This window comes from Neopelma chrysocephalum, unplaced genomic scaffold (assembly GCF_003984885.1).
Source record: "Neopelma chrysocephalum unplaced genomic scaffold, ASM398488v2 Primary Assembly neopelma1_288, whole genome shotgun sequence".
NCBI lineage: Eukaryota > Metazoa > Chordata > Aves > Passeriformes > Pipridae > Neopelma > Neopelma chrysocephalum.
Genome location: NW_020897950.1, coordinates 162,759 through 180,714, shown reverse-complemented (window position 1 = coordinate 180,714; position 17,956 = coordinate 162,759). Strand labels below are relative to the sequence as shown.

The window sequence follows — 17,956 nt, the reverse complement described above, 5'->3', positions numbered from 1 at the left end:
TGCCAGACTGTGTGTTGTGACCCATGCCAGAAGCCCTGCTGTGACCCGTGCCAGCAGGCAGTCTGCTGTGATCCATGCCAGAAGCCTTGTTGTGACCCGTGCCAGACTGTGTGCTGTGACCCGTGCCAGAAGCCCTGCTGTGACCCGTGCCAGCAGGCAGTCTGTTGTGACCCATGCCAGAAGCCCTGCTGTGACCCATGCCAGCAGGCAGTCTGCTGTGACCCGTGCCAGAAGCCCTGCTGTGATCCATGCCAGCAGTCCTGCTCCTGTGACCCGTGCCAGACTGTGTGCTGTGACCCGTGCCAGAAGCCCTGCTGTGACCCGTGCCAGTCTGTGTGCTGTGACCCGTGCCAGTCTGTGTGCTGTGACCCGTGCCAGAAGACTGTGTGCTGTGACCCGTGCCAGCAGCCCGTGTGCTGCACCAAGGTGTGCCAGAAGTCTGTCTGCTGTGTCCCCCGGCCCTGCTGCTCCTCCTGCTGCTCCTACGTGGTGAAGAAGCCCGTGGTGGTTTGCTGCAGCCCCGTGCAGTGCTGCACTACTGTCAGGAAGTGCTGTGTCCCCTGCATCCCCATCCAGCAGTGCTGCATCAAGAAGAGCTGCTGAGCCGTCCCTGGGTGGCAAAAGCACCTCTGCCAGCTCCATGTCTGGTGTGTGACAAGAACAGGCACCAGGAGATGAAAACCTGCTTGTTTGCCTCTGGTTCTCATCATGATGGAGCCAACACGTAGGGATTTTCTTCTTCTTCTTTTCAAGCTTAAGCTGCTGCTTCTTTCTGTCCTTTAGTTATTGAGTATCTTCAATTTATCACCCATTATATAAGGCAAAGAGCTATTAGGTATTAGTGGGGTGTTCATTTTCTTCTTGGTGGTTGGGACTTGGGAGCCCTTTGCTGGCAATGTGATCACTCTTCCTTCCCTCTCTTGGCTTGTAGACAATAAAACTGAGCATTAAGCAAAATGCAACCTCTGCTCTTTTGGTTGTTCTTTCCCGGCTTTGCCCAGAATTTGTCCTTGTTCCAGTGCCATCTGTGCCTTTGGCTGCAGACGAGCTCCAGAGGCACAGCAGGACATTTAGGGAACAAAGAGCTGCCCAGTCTGCTGGCACAAATTAGGTCCTGTCTGAAGCAGAGCAGCCTGAGCCACTGCAATGGGTTTCCCAGAGAAGCTGTGGCTGCCCCATCCCTGGGAGTGTCCAAGGCCAGGCTGGACGGGGCTTGGAGCAACCTGGGATAGTGGGAGGTGTCTCTGCCCATGGCAGGGGGTGGAACTGGATGATCTTCAATGTCCCTTCCAACCCAAACCATTCCATGATTCCAGGATCCCTTCTTGCCCCTCCTGATCATCTGCCACAACTCAGCGTTTACTGTAAAACTTAAAGGTTAAGGCAATTAAAACTCAAATGACATGGACTGATAGAGGCATAATCCCACCACCTGAAAACACACCACTCCATAAACCATAGAATCATGGAATGTCCTGAGCTGGAAGGGTCCCACAGGGACCATCCATCCAACCCCTGGCCCTGCACAGTCACCCCAACAATCCCACCCTGTCCCTCAGAACGTTGCCCAAACCCTCCTGGAGCTCTGGCAGCCTTGGGGCTGTGCCCACTGCCCTGGGGAGCCTGGTCAGTGCCCAGCCACCCTCTGGGGGAAGAACCTTTCCCTAAAATCCAGCCTAACCCTGCCCTGGCACAGCTCCAGCCGCTCCCTGGGTCCTGTCCCTGTCACACAGAGCAGAGGTCAGAGTTACCCCTCGGGAGGAAGTTTTAGAGCCCAGTGAGATGTACAGGAACTCCCTTATCTTGGAAAGGGTATTTCAAGAGGTACTGAGAGGAATTCACTACTCACTGAGCACAGGCAGCATCTTCTTCCACTACCATCTTCCAAAGATAAAAGCCCAGAAACCACGGGAATTGTTCTTACGTGAGCAGAGCGTTTCCTCCTCACCTTCCTGGACTCGGAGCGCTGGAATGAAACCCAGGGCTCAACAGACAACTTAAAAGCTTCATTCCTAGAATAGCCCACACATGAGTCGGGGATACCTTTCCTACCCAGCTGGGACTTTCTTTGCTATTAAAATGCAGGAGTCAGCCCTGAATTGCAGGTCTGGGGAAGGTGCCCCGAGCACTGGCTTGATTGCTTCCTCAACCTGCGTTAGAATCATCTTCTCTACCTGTTTGACTCTTCTGAAAACACTTCTCAGGTGTTCAGGAGGCTTTTACTGAGGTAAATCATGTACAATTCACTGGCAGGAGAATATTTTATACCATAACTAGAGCAGAAGTGCCTTGGTTAAGGAAATCTTGTGATTATTAATTTCATCGTGGAGTCATGGAATGGTTTGGGTTGGAAGGGACCTTAATAATCATCTCATTCCACCCCCTGCCATGGGCAGGGACACCTTCCACTAGTCCAGGTTGCTCAGAGCCCCATCCAACCTGGAAAAGCTGCAGGGTCAGATCCTGCCCCACTCACAAAGGTCCTGCAGGTCCCAAACTCACAGAACCACCACAGAAGTTCCCAAAGACATCACAGAACAGGGCATGGCATGTAAAAGGGACTTCATGGAGATGTCATTTCTGACCCCACTGTACATTAAATGACATTTAACAGCAGGAAAAATGCCATAAATGCTGAGAGTGTTGGGGTGGTTCAGCCTGGAGAGGAGAATGTTCCAGGGAGAACCTCAGAGCCCCTTCCAGTGCCCAAAGGGCTTCAAGAGAGCTGGAGAGGGACTTTGGGCAAGGGATGGAGGGACAGGACAAGGGGGAATGGCTTCCCACTGAGAGAAATGAGGTTTAGATTGGGTATTGGGAAGAAGTTCCCCCCTGTGAGGGTTGGGAGGCCCTGGCACAGGTTTCCCAGAGAAGCTGTGGCTGCCCCTGGATCCCTGGGGGTGTCCAAGGCCAGGTTGGACAGGGCTCTGAACAACCTGATGTAGTTGAAGCTGTCCCTGCCCATCCAGGAGGGTTGGATTAGATGACCTTTGGTGTTCTCTTCCAACCCAAACCATTCCACATTTCTATGATTATAGAATTATTGTTTCTGTGATGATTGGGACCATCTTGGCCAATACGGCGACAATAAAGCCCGATAAAAACGTGATGAGTGACTTATTCAGGGGAGATGTCTGAGGCTTTACACAGGCAGGACGCTGCTTCCTGCAGGCAAGTTTCTGGCTATTATGCAGTGACCTAAACAATGCTCCCCTGGGGACAATTCCAGAAGGGACACCCAACGTCACGGTCGCATCCTGGGAAGATACCTCATGTCCCGGCCACCAGGGATCACCTGCCACCACATCAGCCCCACAGTCAGAGTCTGCTGGACGTGATTTGCCATGAGTAGGCACTGCCTCAGCATCTTGGAACTCTCATCTTTTGTTGGTGGCCCCTCTCAAGGCATGAAAGCACCATCAACACCTTCTTCTCACATGGGGTTGATTTAATCCATCCATTCCATGGATGAAAATTAAAAAAAAACCCCTTGATATATAACAGAAATAAAAAGCAGGGAGTGTGAGGGCCCAGACCCCTGAAGGGAGACCCAAGAGCAAGGCTAAGAAAGAAGAAACCCTTCAGCCTAAACTTTGACCCCAGGGACAGGAAAACAAGGATTCCCATTGACCAACAGTTTCCACTGGTCCCCAAAAATTCCCCACCAAGGGCAGAGGGGACACACGAGTGGGGACATCTCCAAGTTCCAGGCATGGTTCTCCCACTGCTTCAGCACCCACCCAGCCCCGGGCACATTGCTGAGTGTGTCCCGGGGTCATCCCTGGGGAAGTGGAGCTTCCTCAGAGCTGCCTCCGGTGCCATTAACGCAAATTCATTAGGAAATTTGTGTCTGTTGTTCGTGTGGAGGAGTAATTACGGGGCAGAATTGAGGAGGTGAGCAAAAGGAAAGAGGTGAAGATTAAATGCTGGAAGACACGTGGGAAGGATGTGCAGGGTGACCCCCAGGGGAGTCAGAATAGCCAAGGAATGCCTCATTTCCAGGGGGAGAGGTTTTGGAGAGTATAAAAGGCTCCCTGGCAGAGGGGTCTTCATTCACTCACCTCCACTTCTCTCCAGTCCTGGTCATCAGGGTAAGTTGGAGTTTGCTGCTTGCCTTTACTTTTGGACGTGGTTTCTGTGGGTTTCTGCAGGATTTTTAGTGCTGTCTGGTTTGAGACCAGGCCCTACAGAAGATCTGGGGACCAGGGATTGATTTTGGGACCAGAGATTGGTCTGTGACCAGAAATGAGTTTGGGACCAGAGATGGGCCTGGGACCAGAGATGGGTTTGGGCACCTCCTGGGTGGTTTCTCTCTGATGGAACCATGTGCTAAAGGCACGTGTATCCAATGCAAAAACGTGGAGATCTCAGGGACAGGCTGCCCTGGGATTCTGGACACCAGGCACCTCCCCAGCCACTTTGGGATGGACTTTGGGATAAGAATGCTTTAAGCTGGGCAATTCAGGCAGCGAAAAAAAACCCCAAACTCTCTTTTCCTTCCAGCTTTGCCAACACTCCAACCAACAAGATGTCCGGCTGCTGCGGAGGAGGAGGAAGCTACTCCGTGACCTGCTATAGCAGCTCCAAGGGCTGCAAGAGGCCCGTGTGCTGCTCCCCCATGCAGTGCTGCAGCCCCTGCTGCATGCCCGTGCAGTCCTGCTGCATGCCCGTGCAGTCCTGCTGCATGCCCATGTCCATGCCCTGCTGCTACACCATCACCAGCAACAACAACGGCGGCTGCTGCGGCGGCAACAACGGCGGCGGCTGCTGCGGCGGCAACTGAGCCCTGCCTGGCTCCTCCCCGCTGGATTTGGATATGGATGTGGATAACAACCCGAATGTTCTTCCTCCTTCACTTAGAGATGTAGATCTTACCTTCTCTTCCTGCCCTCCGTCCCCAGGTGCTCGTGAAGGGCTTTGAAGCCGCTCCCCAGCGATCGTCGGGATCTTCCTTTGCCAGCCCTGGTCCTGCTCTTTGCTTTCCTCTTGGGGTGTTGAATTCTTTTCGTCACTGTTTGTGGGATGTTGAATTCTTTTCGTCACTGTTTTGCTTCAATCTGTCTGGAAAAAAAACCAACCCCAATAAACTGTAGTTTGTGACCCTGCAAACCTCCTGGAGTTGATGTGTTTGTTCGCTGCCTTTTCCTTGGGTGTTTTTCCAGGGTTGGGATGTTCCTATTTCCAAGGTGTTAAATGGGGGTGAGGGGGGGGTTCCTGGACAAAGAAAATCAGGGCATCCCTGATGCTTCAATTTAAGCACCAGCTGGGTTTCTGGCACCTCTGTGAGCAATATTTCTCCACCCAGTATAAAATAAAGAAATGGGAAGAAAATAGGAGAAGAGAAGGTGGTGTGGAGATTTCAGAGCAGCTTTCCAGTGTCTGAAGGGGCTACAGGGAAGTAGGAGAGGGACTGTTCATCAGGAACTGCAGTGACAGGACAAGGGGGATGAGTTCAGACTGACAGAGGGGAAATTTAGGTTGGATATTGGGAACAAATTGTTCCCTGTGAGGGTGGGGAGGCCCTGGCACAGATTGCCCAGAGAAGCTGTGGCTGCCCCATCCCTGGGAGTGTCCAAGGCCAGGTTGGACAGGGCTTGGAGCAACCTGGGGTAGTGGAAGGTGTCCCTGCCCATGGCAGGGGGTGGAATGGGGTGAGCTTTAAGGTCCCTCCAAACCCAAACCATTCTGTGATCCTGCGAAAATAAGACAATGAACTCACGAAGGACATGAGCCCCTTCTGAAACAGCCTGACACAGGAAAGCTCCCTGGATTTCAAGCAGCCAGAGATCTGCCTCAGGACCTACAGACAGCCAAATAAACGGTTTGACACTTAGGAGATAGAGGTCTTGCCTCTGCTAAAACAACCAGATACTGAGTTGAAGTGGGAGGACAAATCCTGAGAAAGCTCCGCTGCCTTTGAGGAGTGAGAGGATCAGCTGGAGTTGAACCAAAACCCTCAAAAACTGCACCACAGTCCTTTTTATGCGTTTAATGCCCTTTTCTCGCTCTGTTTTCACACTGATATGTCCCTTCCTTGCATTCTGATCCGTATCCCACTCCCCAAAGATGGTTTGAGCACCTCGGTTACACCAACAGCTGGACACGACTCCCCTGGTGGGAAATGCCCCCCTGGATCAGCCCTTCTCACAGTTGCAGGACTTGCCTATGGAAAATTTCCCTCTGGAGGCACAAGTGAAGCATTTGCCTTCACTTCTGCCCCATTAATTCCTTGTAAGTGAATAAATAAATCAGTTCTCTTGGGCTGGGAACTTGGTTCCTCCTCAGAGGGGACCTGCTGGGGAGGAAATGCCACACGTGTTCTTCTGCCCTGTCTGGAGAAGTTGCAATTACATGTGCTGTTCTCCAGTATTTCACTCAAGGAATTATTCTCATGCCAGGGAAGCCTGGAAAGGAGTTGGCAGCGTTTCCTGCAGGGCTGAAACAGCACTAAAATCTCAATCTGCTCCCCCTTTGCACTGTGCAGAAAGCAAAGCAAGGCCACTGTGATCATCCTGGGGGCTGGGGGCAGCTCACCCGAGAGGACCCCTCTGCAGAGCACCCCAGGGATCCCCAGGGATGTGAGGAAGCAGAGGGAACTCGCCAGGCAGGCTCCACCATCCTCTCATTAGGCAGCTCCCAGGATAATGTACGAGCTCCTCCGATGGGAGCTGCAATTTCAGACCGTGGAAAAAATTCCTCCCAAACCTCCCATTCCTGCCAGGACTGAGCCCCAGAGCAAAGTGTTAAACAAGGATTCATCCACCCTGCCCAAGGCTCTGCTTTACCTTGACCTTCCTCCCTTCCTCTTTCCCTCCCAGATAATGGTTTCACCTCCCACTCAGCTCCGTGAGCCCAGGCAGGACCAGTTCTCTGTGCTGGTCACCTCAACCTTCTCATCCTTTGGTTCATTCTGGGCTCCTTCCATTTCCAACACCCACAGAGGGTCCTGCACCCACCTAAAGCCCCTCCCTCCCTGGTGAGGAGCTGAGGGTGCTCCTTTTGGGACCAGGGCTCAGCAAAGAGGATTTCAGGAGGATGGAAGGGGAGGTTGCAGGAGGGACTCGTTGACTTGCATCACACCCAGTCCCAGGGCCACCATTCCTCGTGTTGCTGCCTGCACAGGCAGAGCTGCCCCTTAAATTTTTAATGTAAAAGAGAAATATTAATAAAATATTAATAAAAATAAAATTAATAAATAAAATCATAACTATTCAGAAGGGAATACTCAATACAGAGGTTTTGAAGGGGTTTCTAGGAAAGCAGTCCCAGCAAAGCATCACAAACCCCAACCTTGGTTTAGCAATGCCTGCACACAAACCTGACCCCCCCCCAGACTGGATTTGCAAAAGTTTGGACAAACCAAAAATCAAAGATAGTTTTGGCACCCCAAAGATGCTCTCGGGGTGCATGAGGGTGAGATGTGGGGGAGAGGCTGGACATGACCCAGCCCAGAACTCCCCTGTGGCAGCAGGGCAAGGGGGGATTCTGCCCCCTCAGCTGAGACCCCTCAGCAGAGCTGAGACCCCCCAGCAGAGCTGCTCCAGCCCCAGGGAACAGCCCAGGGAGCACATGGAGCTGCTGGAGCCACTCCGGGGGAGCTGAGCAGAGGGATGGAGCAGAGGGATGGAGCAGCTCTGCTGGGAGGAAAGGCTGCAGAGTTGGGATTGTTCAGCCTGGAGAAGAGAAGCTTTGGGGTGACCTGATTGTGGCCTTTCAGGGCCTGAAGGGATCCTGCAAGAAACATGAGGAGAAACTATTTAGAAGGGCCTGGAGTGACAGGATGAGTGGGAATGGGTTCAGACTGACAGAGAGGAGGGTTAGATGGATATTAGGAAGAAATCCTTCCCTGGGAGGGTGGGGAGGCCCTGGCACAGGTTGCCCACAGAAGTTGTGGTTGCCCCATCCCTGGGAGTGTCCAAGACCAGGTTGGAGCAACCTGGGCTGGTGGAAGGTGTCCCTGCCCATGGCAGGGGGTGGAAATGGATGATCTTTAAGGTCCCTTCCAGCCCAAACCATGCCTTGATTCCACAGCCTTGCAGGACTCACGTGCGGGTGACTGAGCCCCGAGCTCGGGTGACTCCCGACGGGTCCCCATCACTTCTCGCTCCCTCCTCACGTGCCCGTCCCCGTGACAGGAACAAACAGCCCCATTTCCATGACGTTTCCCAAACCCGTGTTTCAAACACCAGCCTGATGAAACCACCCATCACGAGGCCCAGAGACACGAGGCCGGGGCTCAGTTTCGGGCCTTGCACTGACTCAGCAGCGGCGAGTGCTGAGTAAGGCCCAGAACATCCCCGGCCCTCGCTGCCTGCCTTTGTCAAACAGATACGAGGATGCATTTTTCTGGCTCCCTTGCAAGGTTGTGGGGAGGACAAATTCATCAGTATTCATAGAAGCCCTTTGATTATCTGCAGGCTAAACAATTATGGGGCCCAACAAAGGTAGTGATCACAAGTAATAGGGCAAAATGCAAATACCAGGCGACACGTAGAGCTAAAAAATATGGGTTTGGGTTGGTAAACAGGGAAACTGGGATGGTCAATGGCTGTCTCACTTCCAGGAGGAAGGTGTTGAGGACTATAAAAGGTCTCCTGGCCCAGCTCGCTTCATTCGCTCGTCTTCTCCTCCCTTCACCTCTCCTCACTCTTCAACAGGGTAAGTGAGAACTTCTGAATCTCCCTTCATTCCCCAAAAGGAAATCTTGGATATCTGAGAGCAGTATCCTGATCTAACTGGGGATCTGGGATGGGGTTTGGGAGCTGGGCTTCTATAAACTCTGCACGAGGAGTTACGGGGCCTGGAAATATTAAAGGAGGCTCCAGGAGCACCAGCAGGGTCAGGCAGAGCAGGGGGATGGAGAACATTCCAGGAGGGCCCAGCCTGAGGACTGCATGCACTGTGCTGGGCTGCTCTTCCTAAGAAATTAGGGATGCCCTGGAATGAGGAGGCGGGACCGACATTGGAGGAAAAAGAGGAGTTACAACCAAGATTTACAAAACAAGACAACCCTTGGTTTCACCTCCTCAAACCTCCAAGTTGAGCACAACCAGAGCTTTGAATGAATTCTGTACTTCCAAACCTCCTGCTCCCGGTCGCAGACTCTCTCTGCTCCTCCCAGCTTTGCCTGGGTGGTTTCCCTCTGATGGAACCAGTGCTGGACAATATTCCAAGTGCACGGGTGTCCAACCCAAAAACATGGAGCTGTCCCTGAGATCCCAGATGCCAGGGACTTTGGGATGGACTTTGGGATAAGAAGGCTTTAAGCTGCCTAAAGAACCAGGAGATTCAGGCAGAGAAAAAAACCAAACTCTGCAGTTCCACCTTCCTGGGAAGGGGCAGAGGAGGGGCAGGACTGAGCTCTGCTCTGGGGGGACCAGGGACAGCAGCCAGGGAATGGCTGGAGCTGTGTCAGGGCAGGGTCAGGTTGGACATCAGGAGAAGGTTCTTCCCCCAGAGGTGGTTGGGCACTGACCAGGCTCCCCAGGGCAGTGGGCACAGCCCCAAGGCTGCCAGAGCTCCAGGAGGGTTTGGATGATCCTCTGGGGCACAGGGTGTGACTCTTGGGGATGGGCCTGTGCAGGCTGACGGTTGGACTGGATGGTCCTTGTGGGTCCCTTCCAGCTCAGCACATTCTGTGATTCTTCCCAGCTTTGCCAACTCTCCAACCAACAAGATGCCCAACGGAGGCTGCGGCTGCTGCGGAGGAGGAAGCTACTCCATGACCTGCTACAGCACCCCCTCGTGCTGCAAGACCCCGATGTGCTGCTCCCCCATGCAGTGCTGCAGCCCCTGCTGCATGCCCGTGCAGTCCTGCTGCATGCCCATGTCCTGCTGCTACACCATCAGCAACAACAACAGGGGCTGCTGCGGCGGCTGCTGCGGCGGCAACTGAGCCCCCGGCCCTGCCCGCTGCCCTCCCGGCTCACCTGTGATTCCAAACGTGGATATGGACCTGGACACCACCCCTGCTTTGCTTAGAGACTTTAGATCTCCTGTCCTTAGCCTGCCTTTGGTCACCCAGTGCTCGTGCAGTCGCCGCCCAGCGCTGGGTGGGATTTCCCTCCGTGAGCCCTGGGCCCGCTGCTCCTCTTCCCTGGGTGTGTGGGATGTTGGATGCTGTCAGTTCTCCCTTTCCTCCCTTTAACCTCTAATTAGTCGTGAATCATAATAAAATGTGTCAGTTATGATCCTGCAAACTCCTGGGTTATGTTTATTCATTTATTCATTTATCTTTCTCTTTTAAACCAGAGCTCCGGTCTGGGACATTTTTAGCATTTGTTTAATTTCTTAATGTAATTAATTTTGCAACTATTTGTCATTCTGCTGATTCCAACACCCCAGAGTGGTGGGTCAGCCTCTCATCCAAGGGAAAGCAGGACTCATCAGTGTTGTTTCAGCAACCCCTTGGTCACCCAGTTTCATTCTCTTCCCCCTGCTTTGACTTTGGAGACACAGTTTGCAATCAAAGCATCTGTGCAGCCCTAAAGCCAGAGCTAAAGGTCTTTTTTCCTAATGGAATTCTTTCCAGGGAATTTGCTGAGATTTAAAAGGTTTGATAAACCTTTTAAGAGGTTTGATATCTTGTCAGTAAGTTTAAATGGTCCAGGAAGTGTGGTCTGCACAGAGGGAGGGAGTCAGTGGCAGAATCACAGAATCATAGAATGGTTTAGGTTGGAAGGGACTTTAGAGATCATCTCATTCCACCCCCTGCCACAGGAAGGGACATCTCCCACCAGACCAGGTTGCCCAGAGCCCCAGATATAAGTCCAGCCTGATGGATTCAGAAATAGTACCTAATTTATCTGGAATTCTATTCAAATATGGCAAAATTTAAGAGACAAGATTAAGAAATTAAATATTTGCACTTGGTGATTTGTGAAATCCTCAGGAAGGGAAGTGACTCCAAAACCACTCTTTTAAATCCAAGCCCAGCATAATCCTGGGACACTAGCAACGAGTTCTAAATCTAAATCTTCATTGGCCTTGACAGATACCAAGTTCTTTTCCACCTTTCCCTGCTTCCTGCAAGGCAGTGACACTGTTCCTGCAGCTACAGAATAAATTATCTCCAGCACAGCCCTGAAACCACACCCCTGAATTCTGCACATGCTTTCCCTGGTGATTCAGACCCAAATTCCACTGGACAAACCTCTGAGCATCCCTTGGAGAGGCTCCACCGTGGAGGGAGTGCATGGAAATGCCTCCTGCCCTGGGGGCTGCTGGCAGAGATGTTTTCCTGGTCCTTAAAAATGCCTCGACCCGTCCACAGAAATGCAAAATGGAGCAGCTGCACTGAAAATGGGTCAAAGGAAAATTTCAGAAAGCTGGATATGCTGGAATCGTTGGTCCATGAGGTCACTGCTCCTCTGGCTGCCCTCATTCCAGATTTTCCACACATAAAAGCAGATTTTCCACACATAAAAGGCTTTTCCTTGCCGTAGTCACTCACTTGGCCGAGGTGCTCCTGACCTGGAAGGGAATGAATTCATTTAAATAAGGGAATAAACATCCCATCCCCAGCCTGCCCTGGTCCATCCCTGCTCCTGGTGTCCGTAGGGATCCTGGGTTTGGACCTCAAGTCTTCCAGTCACACACGGGGCAGCAACACCTGCTGTTCCTCATGGTCCTGATGTCACCCAGGATTCCCTCCCCACGCTCTGGAAGGACTCCTGGGCCTTCCTGTGGTTTTCCCACTGCCACGAGAGTCTCCTTTTGGGCACATCACTCAGCATCCCGGTATTCCAGGTATCCTTATCCCAGGATCCCATCTGACTGACAGGAGGTAACAGCACATCTGAGCATGACCAGTGGGAGAACTAATTAGATAATGGGCCAGTGCACATGCAAAGGAGCTGAGCTGACGTTCCACCGAGGGAGATGCTAATTGGGGCTGATTAATCCAACAGCAAGTGCCAGAACAAAACACACACATGGCCGTGGCAGAGCTCGGCTCCTCATTCCCAGGGCATGTCTCATTCCCAAGAGAGCTTGACCACATATAAAAGCTTTCAGCCCCAGCTCTGTCCCCAGAACTCCGACTCCCTGCCCAGCCCGTCCGTCCCGCTCCCAGGGTGAGTTGGATTCTCTCAGCTCTCTCAGGTTCCTCACTATTTTTTCACTGAAATGGCAAAAAAAAAAAGGAGTTGTGGTTTGGTTGCTTTTTCCCAGACGGTTTATTCCCGAGGGCTTGATCATATGGCTTGTGAGTCACCTGAGGAGAACTCCTGAGGGAGCTGGGGGGGCTTATCCTGGAGGAAAGGAGGCTCAGGGGGGGACCTTCTGGCTCTGGAATTCCCTGACAGGAGGGGGAAGCCGGGGGGGGGGTCGGGCTCTGCTCCCAGGGAACAAGGGACAGGAGGAGGGGAAACGGCCTCAAGCTGTGCCAGGGGAGGCTCAGGTTGGACATCAGGAGGAATTTCCCCATGGAAAGGGTGGTCAGGCCTTGGCAGGGGCTGCCCAGGGAGGGGGGGAGTCCCCAGCCCTGGAGGTGTCCAGGGAAGGACTGGATGTGGCACTGAGTGCTCTGGGCTGGGGACCAAGGTGGGGATGGGGAACAGGGGGGACTCAGTGACCTGGGAGGGCTTTTCCAACCTCAAAGATTCTAGGAATGATTCCATGATCTCTGCCCCAGGATGCACTACCAGAAGGGCCTCAGCGACCAGGACTTGTGCCACGAGAGCTCGGGCTGTGCCGGGACATGGCCCAGATCCAGCGGGAGCTGCCACGAAAGCCCCGGGAGCCTCAGCCACGACCTTGATGGGTCCTGCCAGAGCGCTTCCCAGGGCTGCCAGCCCCCCGAGCCGTGCCCACCCCAGCAGAGCTGCCAGCCCCGCCGGCGGGTGGAGGTGAACCACACACCCCCCCCGTGCCCCCCGCCCGCCAGGATCCACCGCCGGCCCCTGCAGCAGTACCGGCCCTCCCCGCCCTGCCAGGACCAGGAGTCCTGCGGGAAGCCCAGGAGGAGGGTGGAGCAGAGTCCCCCCGAGGATGACAGTCCCCCCGTGGTCCTGCAGCCCCTGCCCCTGCAGCATCGCCGCCCCTGCGTCCCGTGTTGCCCCCCTCCTGTCCAGAGGTGCCCCCCACCAGTCCAGAGGTGCCACCCACCCATCCAGAGGTGCCACCCACCCGTCCAGAGGTGCCACCCACCCGTCCAGAGGTGCCACCCACCCGTCCAGAGGTGCTGCCCGGCCCCCATCCCCCTGCCACCACACCCAGGCCACCACCAGCAAAAGCAGGTCACTCTCTTGCCACCCTGTGTGCAGAAGTGCTGAGTACGGGGACAGTGAGGTGCTGGGACCCCTCACTGAGGTCTGAGGCCCCTCCTCGGGGTCTGGAATCCTTCCCCAGCATCTGGGACCCCTCCCCATGTCCCCAGTCGGTGCTGGGGGGGGTTCCACTCCTTGCCCAAATGATGCTCCCGTGGCTGATGGTTCATTGCCGCTCTCTGCACATCAGATTTGGGGTCCCAACCCCCTGCTCGGCCCCAGCACTGACACTTTAAATTCCCAGCGCCCTCCCCTGCCGGGCTTTGGTCTTCCTTGGGGAAGAGAAGCTGTTTTTTCCCTCGTCTGAGCAACCTGGAGATGGAGGAACATCCTGCCACGGATTCGCCTTCTCCCGTGGGTTCAGTGGACTTTGATTTCAAAGATGTTTGAAAACAGCAACAGGACTTTACTGGGAAAAAAAGTAACCACTGTGACTGCAGGAGCATCAGGGACTCCTGCACATTTATTTTCTCCCCGTGTATTAGAGAATAAAGCTGAAAAAAAATTAGCAGACAATTGGTTCCTTTTTTTTTTTAACCCCCCAAAACATCACCAACGTTACAACGAGATGTTAAAAGCCATTAAAATTCTCACGAGGAAACTTCGGGTCAAAATTAGGGTTCACACCTGAGGGTTTCAGCTCTGGCCGAAGGGGTTTCACCAGCAAAATCCTCCCGCCGTGGTCACCCAGCACAGGACCGCGGGATGGATCCGCTGCGGTGCAGATGGAGGCACAGTCAATCAGCTCCGTGCGCGTTCCAGTACCTTCCTCACCCAGAGAGCCCCGCGCGGCCACAACACCCTCATTTAAATGCTAATCACCTTAATGAGCGCGTGGCCCGGCACGTGAGGTGTGGCTGTGCGTGCCAGGGATGCCTTTTCACTCCCGCGGGAAGATGCGGCTCTTCCCCCGCAGCTCCCCGGCTCTCACAGGCGCTGCAAACCTGCCTTTTCTCTCTCACTTTGCCAGGAAAGCCTCCCACAAGGTGCATTAAAATATCTAATGTTGCTTCTCTGTGTTGCTCAAGTGTGTCCTCGCAGAACCCCCGAGGAAAACTGGAAAGGGAAAAAGGAGTTTCTTCTTTTTTTTCTTCACCACAACAGTTTGTTTTTCTCATGTCTAATTTCACCACAACAGTTTGTTTTTCTCACGTCTAATTTTACCCAAACAAAACACCACTTGTATATGAAATCTGACTTAGGAAATCCCTTGTTTTATAAACTGTTTTCTTCCCAGCCTCTTCCCAGTTCCCAGGCAGTGACCCAGTGCAGTGACTCAGAGCCCACAGACTGAGTTTAGCCCTGACCAGCATTTCCAGGTCAGCTTTGGTCCATCTTATCTTCCAAACTGCTTTTCACTTGCCACCCCAGCCCTCCCAGCCCAGTTAGTCCAGCCCAGCCCTCCCAGTCCATCCCAGTCCATCCCAGCCACAGGACCGTTTCTCCAGCAGTTTCAGCCCCTCACCCCAAGTTGGTGCCACCTGTAGATTTGCCAAGTCCACCCCACTATCCAGGGTATTAATGAAGATCTCAAACAGGACCAGCACCAGTGTCAGCCAGTTTTTCACCCCCCGTGTAGTTCATCCACCCAGTCCACACTGGATGAACAGTCCAGACCATGAGGCTGCTGTGGGAAACTGTGCCAAAAACCTTGAGGCAGCACCATCCATCAAACTCATGGAGTCATGGAATGGCTTGGGTTGGAGGAGACCTTAAAGATTATCCAGTTCCAACCCCCTGCTGTGGGCAGGGACACCTTCCACAAGACCAGGCCACTCCAAGCCCTGTCCAGCCTGGCCTTGGACACTTCCAGGGATGGGGCACCCATGAAATAACCTGTGCCAGGACCTTCCCACCCTCACAGGGAAGAATTCCTTCCTAATATCCCATCTAAACCAGCACATGGAATCCTGGAATGGTTTGGGTTGGAAGGGACCTTAAAGATCATCCTGTTCCACTCCCTGCCATGGGGACACTTTCCTCTATCCCAGGTTGTCCCAACCTGGCCTTAGACACTTCCAGGGACAGGGCAGCCACAGCTTCTCTGGGCAATCTGTGCCAGGGCCTCCCCCTGCACAGAACCAACCTCTTCATCACCGAAACCCATCAGCACAATTTGCTTTTGGTGACTCTGAGCTGGCTCTTCCCAATCACCTGTTTGTGCTTCAGGCACCTCCTGGAAATGTCCCTCCTGGGCAGCAGAAGGGGAAGGCCGGGTCGTTAAGCCTGGGCACACCGTGGCTCCTGACTCACAGGTCACACATCAATGTCCTGGTGCTCTGGAGATGGTGAATAAGTACTTTATTACCTGCCTCACACGACAATGTGTGCCTTAAACGCTGTAAGTCTTTTATGTGCCCCGCTGGGTAATTAAAGATGCTTATCAGAAATCGTGAGTCAAACAGGACATGGGAACAGCATCCAAATGGAGGAGATGTTTTGCCAATAAATAATTTAATCCTCGTTCCTGCAGAGTGTTTCATTTACAAGGGGAAGACTTGGAACCCTATAAAAGGCCCCGGTCCCTTTGCCTGTCACAATCTGCTCCCCTGGTCAGCGCCTGCCTTCCCTTGGGAACGGGGTAAGACACAGCCCTGGGTCATTTTTGGATGGGGTTTGGATTCAGGAGGTCACAGACCTGACTTATTACACTTGAACCTTCAAGAATGATGGGCTAAGCCAAGACAGAAGCTGTTGGGAAACGTGGGTGTGGGATTGGCACCACGGGCTAAGCCAGGAAAGAAGCTCTTGAGGGACTTGGGTGTGGGATTTACATGCATGGTGTCTTTTGGTTGGTTCTGTTCCTGGAGGGAAAAATATGAAGGGGAAGGTCAGAAAGAGGGTTTGGACTTAATCTGACCAGCACTGGGCAGCTGCAGGTGTTTCCTTTAGACCCAGACCCTCAGGATAGTCGGGTGTGACCCGGTCACGTCTCACTAACGGGGCCTTATGGGGAGTCAAACAAAACCAGAGGAGACGGTGACAGCAGCCCGCTGTTTTCCAGGTTTTTCCCTACAGCTCAACAATGATCTGCTCTTCTGGAAGAGAATCCTACTTCAACCTGAACTCCACCTGGTACGACCCCTCGGGGTCGTGGCTGGACACCCGGCGCACCCCGTTCCGCTACGGCTACGCCAACTGCTGCTCCTCGGGCTGTGACGGCGAGGGCGTCCAGGGCATGTGTGGCCACGACTACCGGCACTACGGCTACAGGCAGTCCGGCTGCTCCGAGAGGTGCCACGGCTCCGGCTCCTCCGAGTGCTGCCAGGGGGGCTCCGCCTGCGTCCGGAGACCCACCTACAGCTACGGCTCCTCGGGGGGCTGCCAGGGCTACGGGCGCTCCGTCTGCTCCGAGAGGTGCCAGGGATCAGCAGGGGGCTGCCAGGGCTACGGGAGGTCCGTCTGCTCCGAGAGGTGCCAGGGATCATCCGGCTCGTGCCACGGAGGGGGCTCGAGCTGTGTCAGGAGGCCCACGTACAGCTCGGGGTTGTCAGGGGGGTGCCAGGGCTATGGCAGGTCGGTGTGCTCGGAGACGTGCCACGGCTCGGGGTACCAGGGGGGCAAGCTGAGCTATGGGAAGGCCTCACAGTGCATCCCACAGTGTGTCCCGCAGAGCAGCCCTAAGTGCATCCCACAGAGCGCCCAAAAATGTGCCCCAAAGTGCATCCCACAGAGTGCCCAAAAGTGTGCCCCAAAGTGCATCCCACAGAGCGCCCCTAAGTGTGCCCCAAAGTGTGTCCCAGTGCAGACCTGTCCCCCTCCAGTGCAGGTTTGTCCCCCTCCAGTGCAGGTTTGTCCCCCTCCAGCACAGGTTTGTCCCCCTCCAGTGCAGGTTTGTCCCCCTCCGGTGCAGGTCTGTCCCCCTCAAATCCAGCAAGGCTGTGTGCCCGTGCCAAAGGGCATCCCAAGCCAGCAGCAGAAGCAGGTCTGCAAAATTCCAGCCCGGAAGATAAAGTAGAAGACAAGAGGAGTGAGGACAAATGAAGGGAACGTCTCACTCCTGCACCCTCTGATGGGCCCCACGTCCTGTTCTGCTCGTGGGGCTCTGCTCTGTCATCTTGCTTGTAACGTGCTTTGAAGGCATAACCCACGCTCTCTGTGAAATATCAAATGCTCTTCCCCTCCTTATTTCACAGCAGACGTGGAGGCAATAAAAAATGATGGCTCAAAACCCCCCTCGGCATCAGTGTTTTCCACTTCATCCCTTCGAGCTGCTTCTGGTCCTTCTTGTGGCCAAAGCTGGTGTTTGCACCCTCGTGAGGCTCCTGCTTGGTTCAGCCTGATGTCTTTTGATTCCTCCCCTGGCGAACTTCCTTGCTGAGAGGAAATAACAGTTTTCATCATGTTTGTGCAACACAGTAATTAAATAGCAATATAGTCATGGAAAAAAACCTCACATTTCATCAGAGAGGTAAAAATGAGAGGGTCTGCCTGGCACTTCATTTCATCCACCCATGAGGCAATGGGAACAGCTGGACTTGCACCACAAACCTCCAAAAAAAAGCCCTGGGAAAAAAGTCAGGGAGAGAATTCAGGAATGGCTCTAACAGGGTGAAAGGCCCCGAACTCCTGGTTAGATAAGGCCTGGTGGGGTTGGGAGAGGGATCACCAGGGAGGATTTCTGGAGCAAAGCAGGGATCTGGAGCCAGTGACTCACAGCACTGTGTCCTCGGAGGCTCCTGGCACCTCAC

At 53.8% G+C, this 17,956-nt stretch overlaps 4 protein-coding genes across 4 annotated transcripts in view; all 4 read left to right on the top strand.

Annotated features, from left to right (window-relative positions):
- LOC113978092 (keratin-associated protein 5-4-like) overlaps positions 1-940 on the top strand; it is a 1,453-nt gene extending 513 nt beyond the window's left edge. The window contains exon 1 of the mRNA XM_027704792.1: positions 1-940. This exon is cut by the window's left edge and continues 513 nt beyond it. Within this exon, the coding sequence (XP_027560593.1) occupies positions 1-603 (603 nt within the window). The 3' untranslated portion in view covers positions 604-940.
- Positions 941-4,525: 3,585 nt separating this feature from the next.
- Positions 4,526-10,187, top strand: LOC113978101 (keratin-associated protein 5-5-like). Its single transcript, XM_027704801.1, has 5 exons — positions 4,526-4,772; positions 7,331-7,410; positions 7,643-7,813; positions 8,561-8,655; positions 9,649-10,187. The coding sequence occupies exons 1-5, from the start codon at positions 4,526-4,528 to the stop codon at positions 9,890-9,892; spliced, it is 837 nt and encodes a 278-aa protein (XP_027560602.1). The 3' UTR covers positions 9,893-10,187.
- Positions 10,188-12,632: 2,445 nt separating this feature from the next.
- On the top strand, positions 12,633-13,271 carry LOC113978100 (pollen-specific leucine-rich repeat extensin-like protein 1). The gene is made up of 2 exons (XM_027704800.1): positions 12,633-13,072; positions 13,115-13,271. The coding sequence occupies exons 1-2, from the start codon at positions 12,633-12,635 to the stop codon at positions 13,269-13,271; spliced, it is 597 nt and encodes a 198-aa protein (XP_027560601.1).
- Positions 13,272-16,290: 3,019 nt separating this feature from the next.
- Positions 16,291-17,223, top strand: LOC113978099 (keratin, ultra high-sulfur matrix protein-like). The gene has a single exon (XM_027704799.1). It carries the CDS (start codon positions 16,291-16,293, stop codon positions 17,221-17,223), a length of 933 nt encoding a protein of 310 aa, XP_027560600.1.
- The last annotated feature ends 733 nt before the right edge of the window (positions 17,224-17,956 follow it).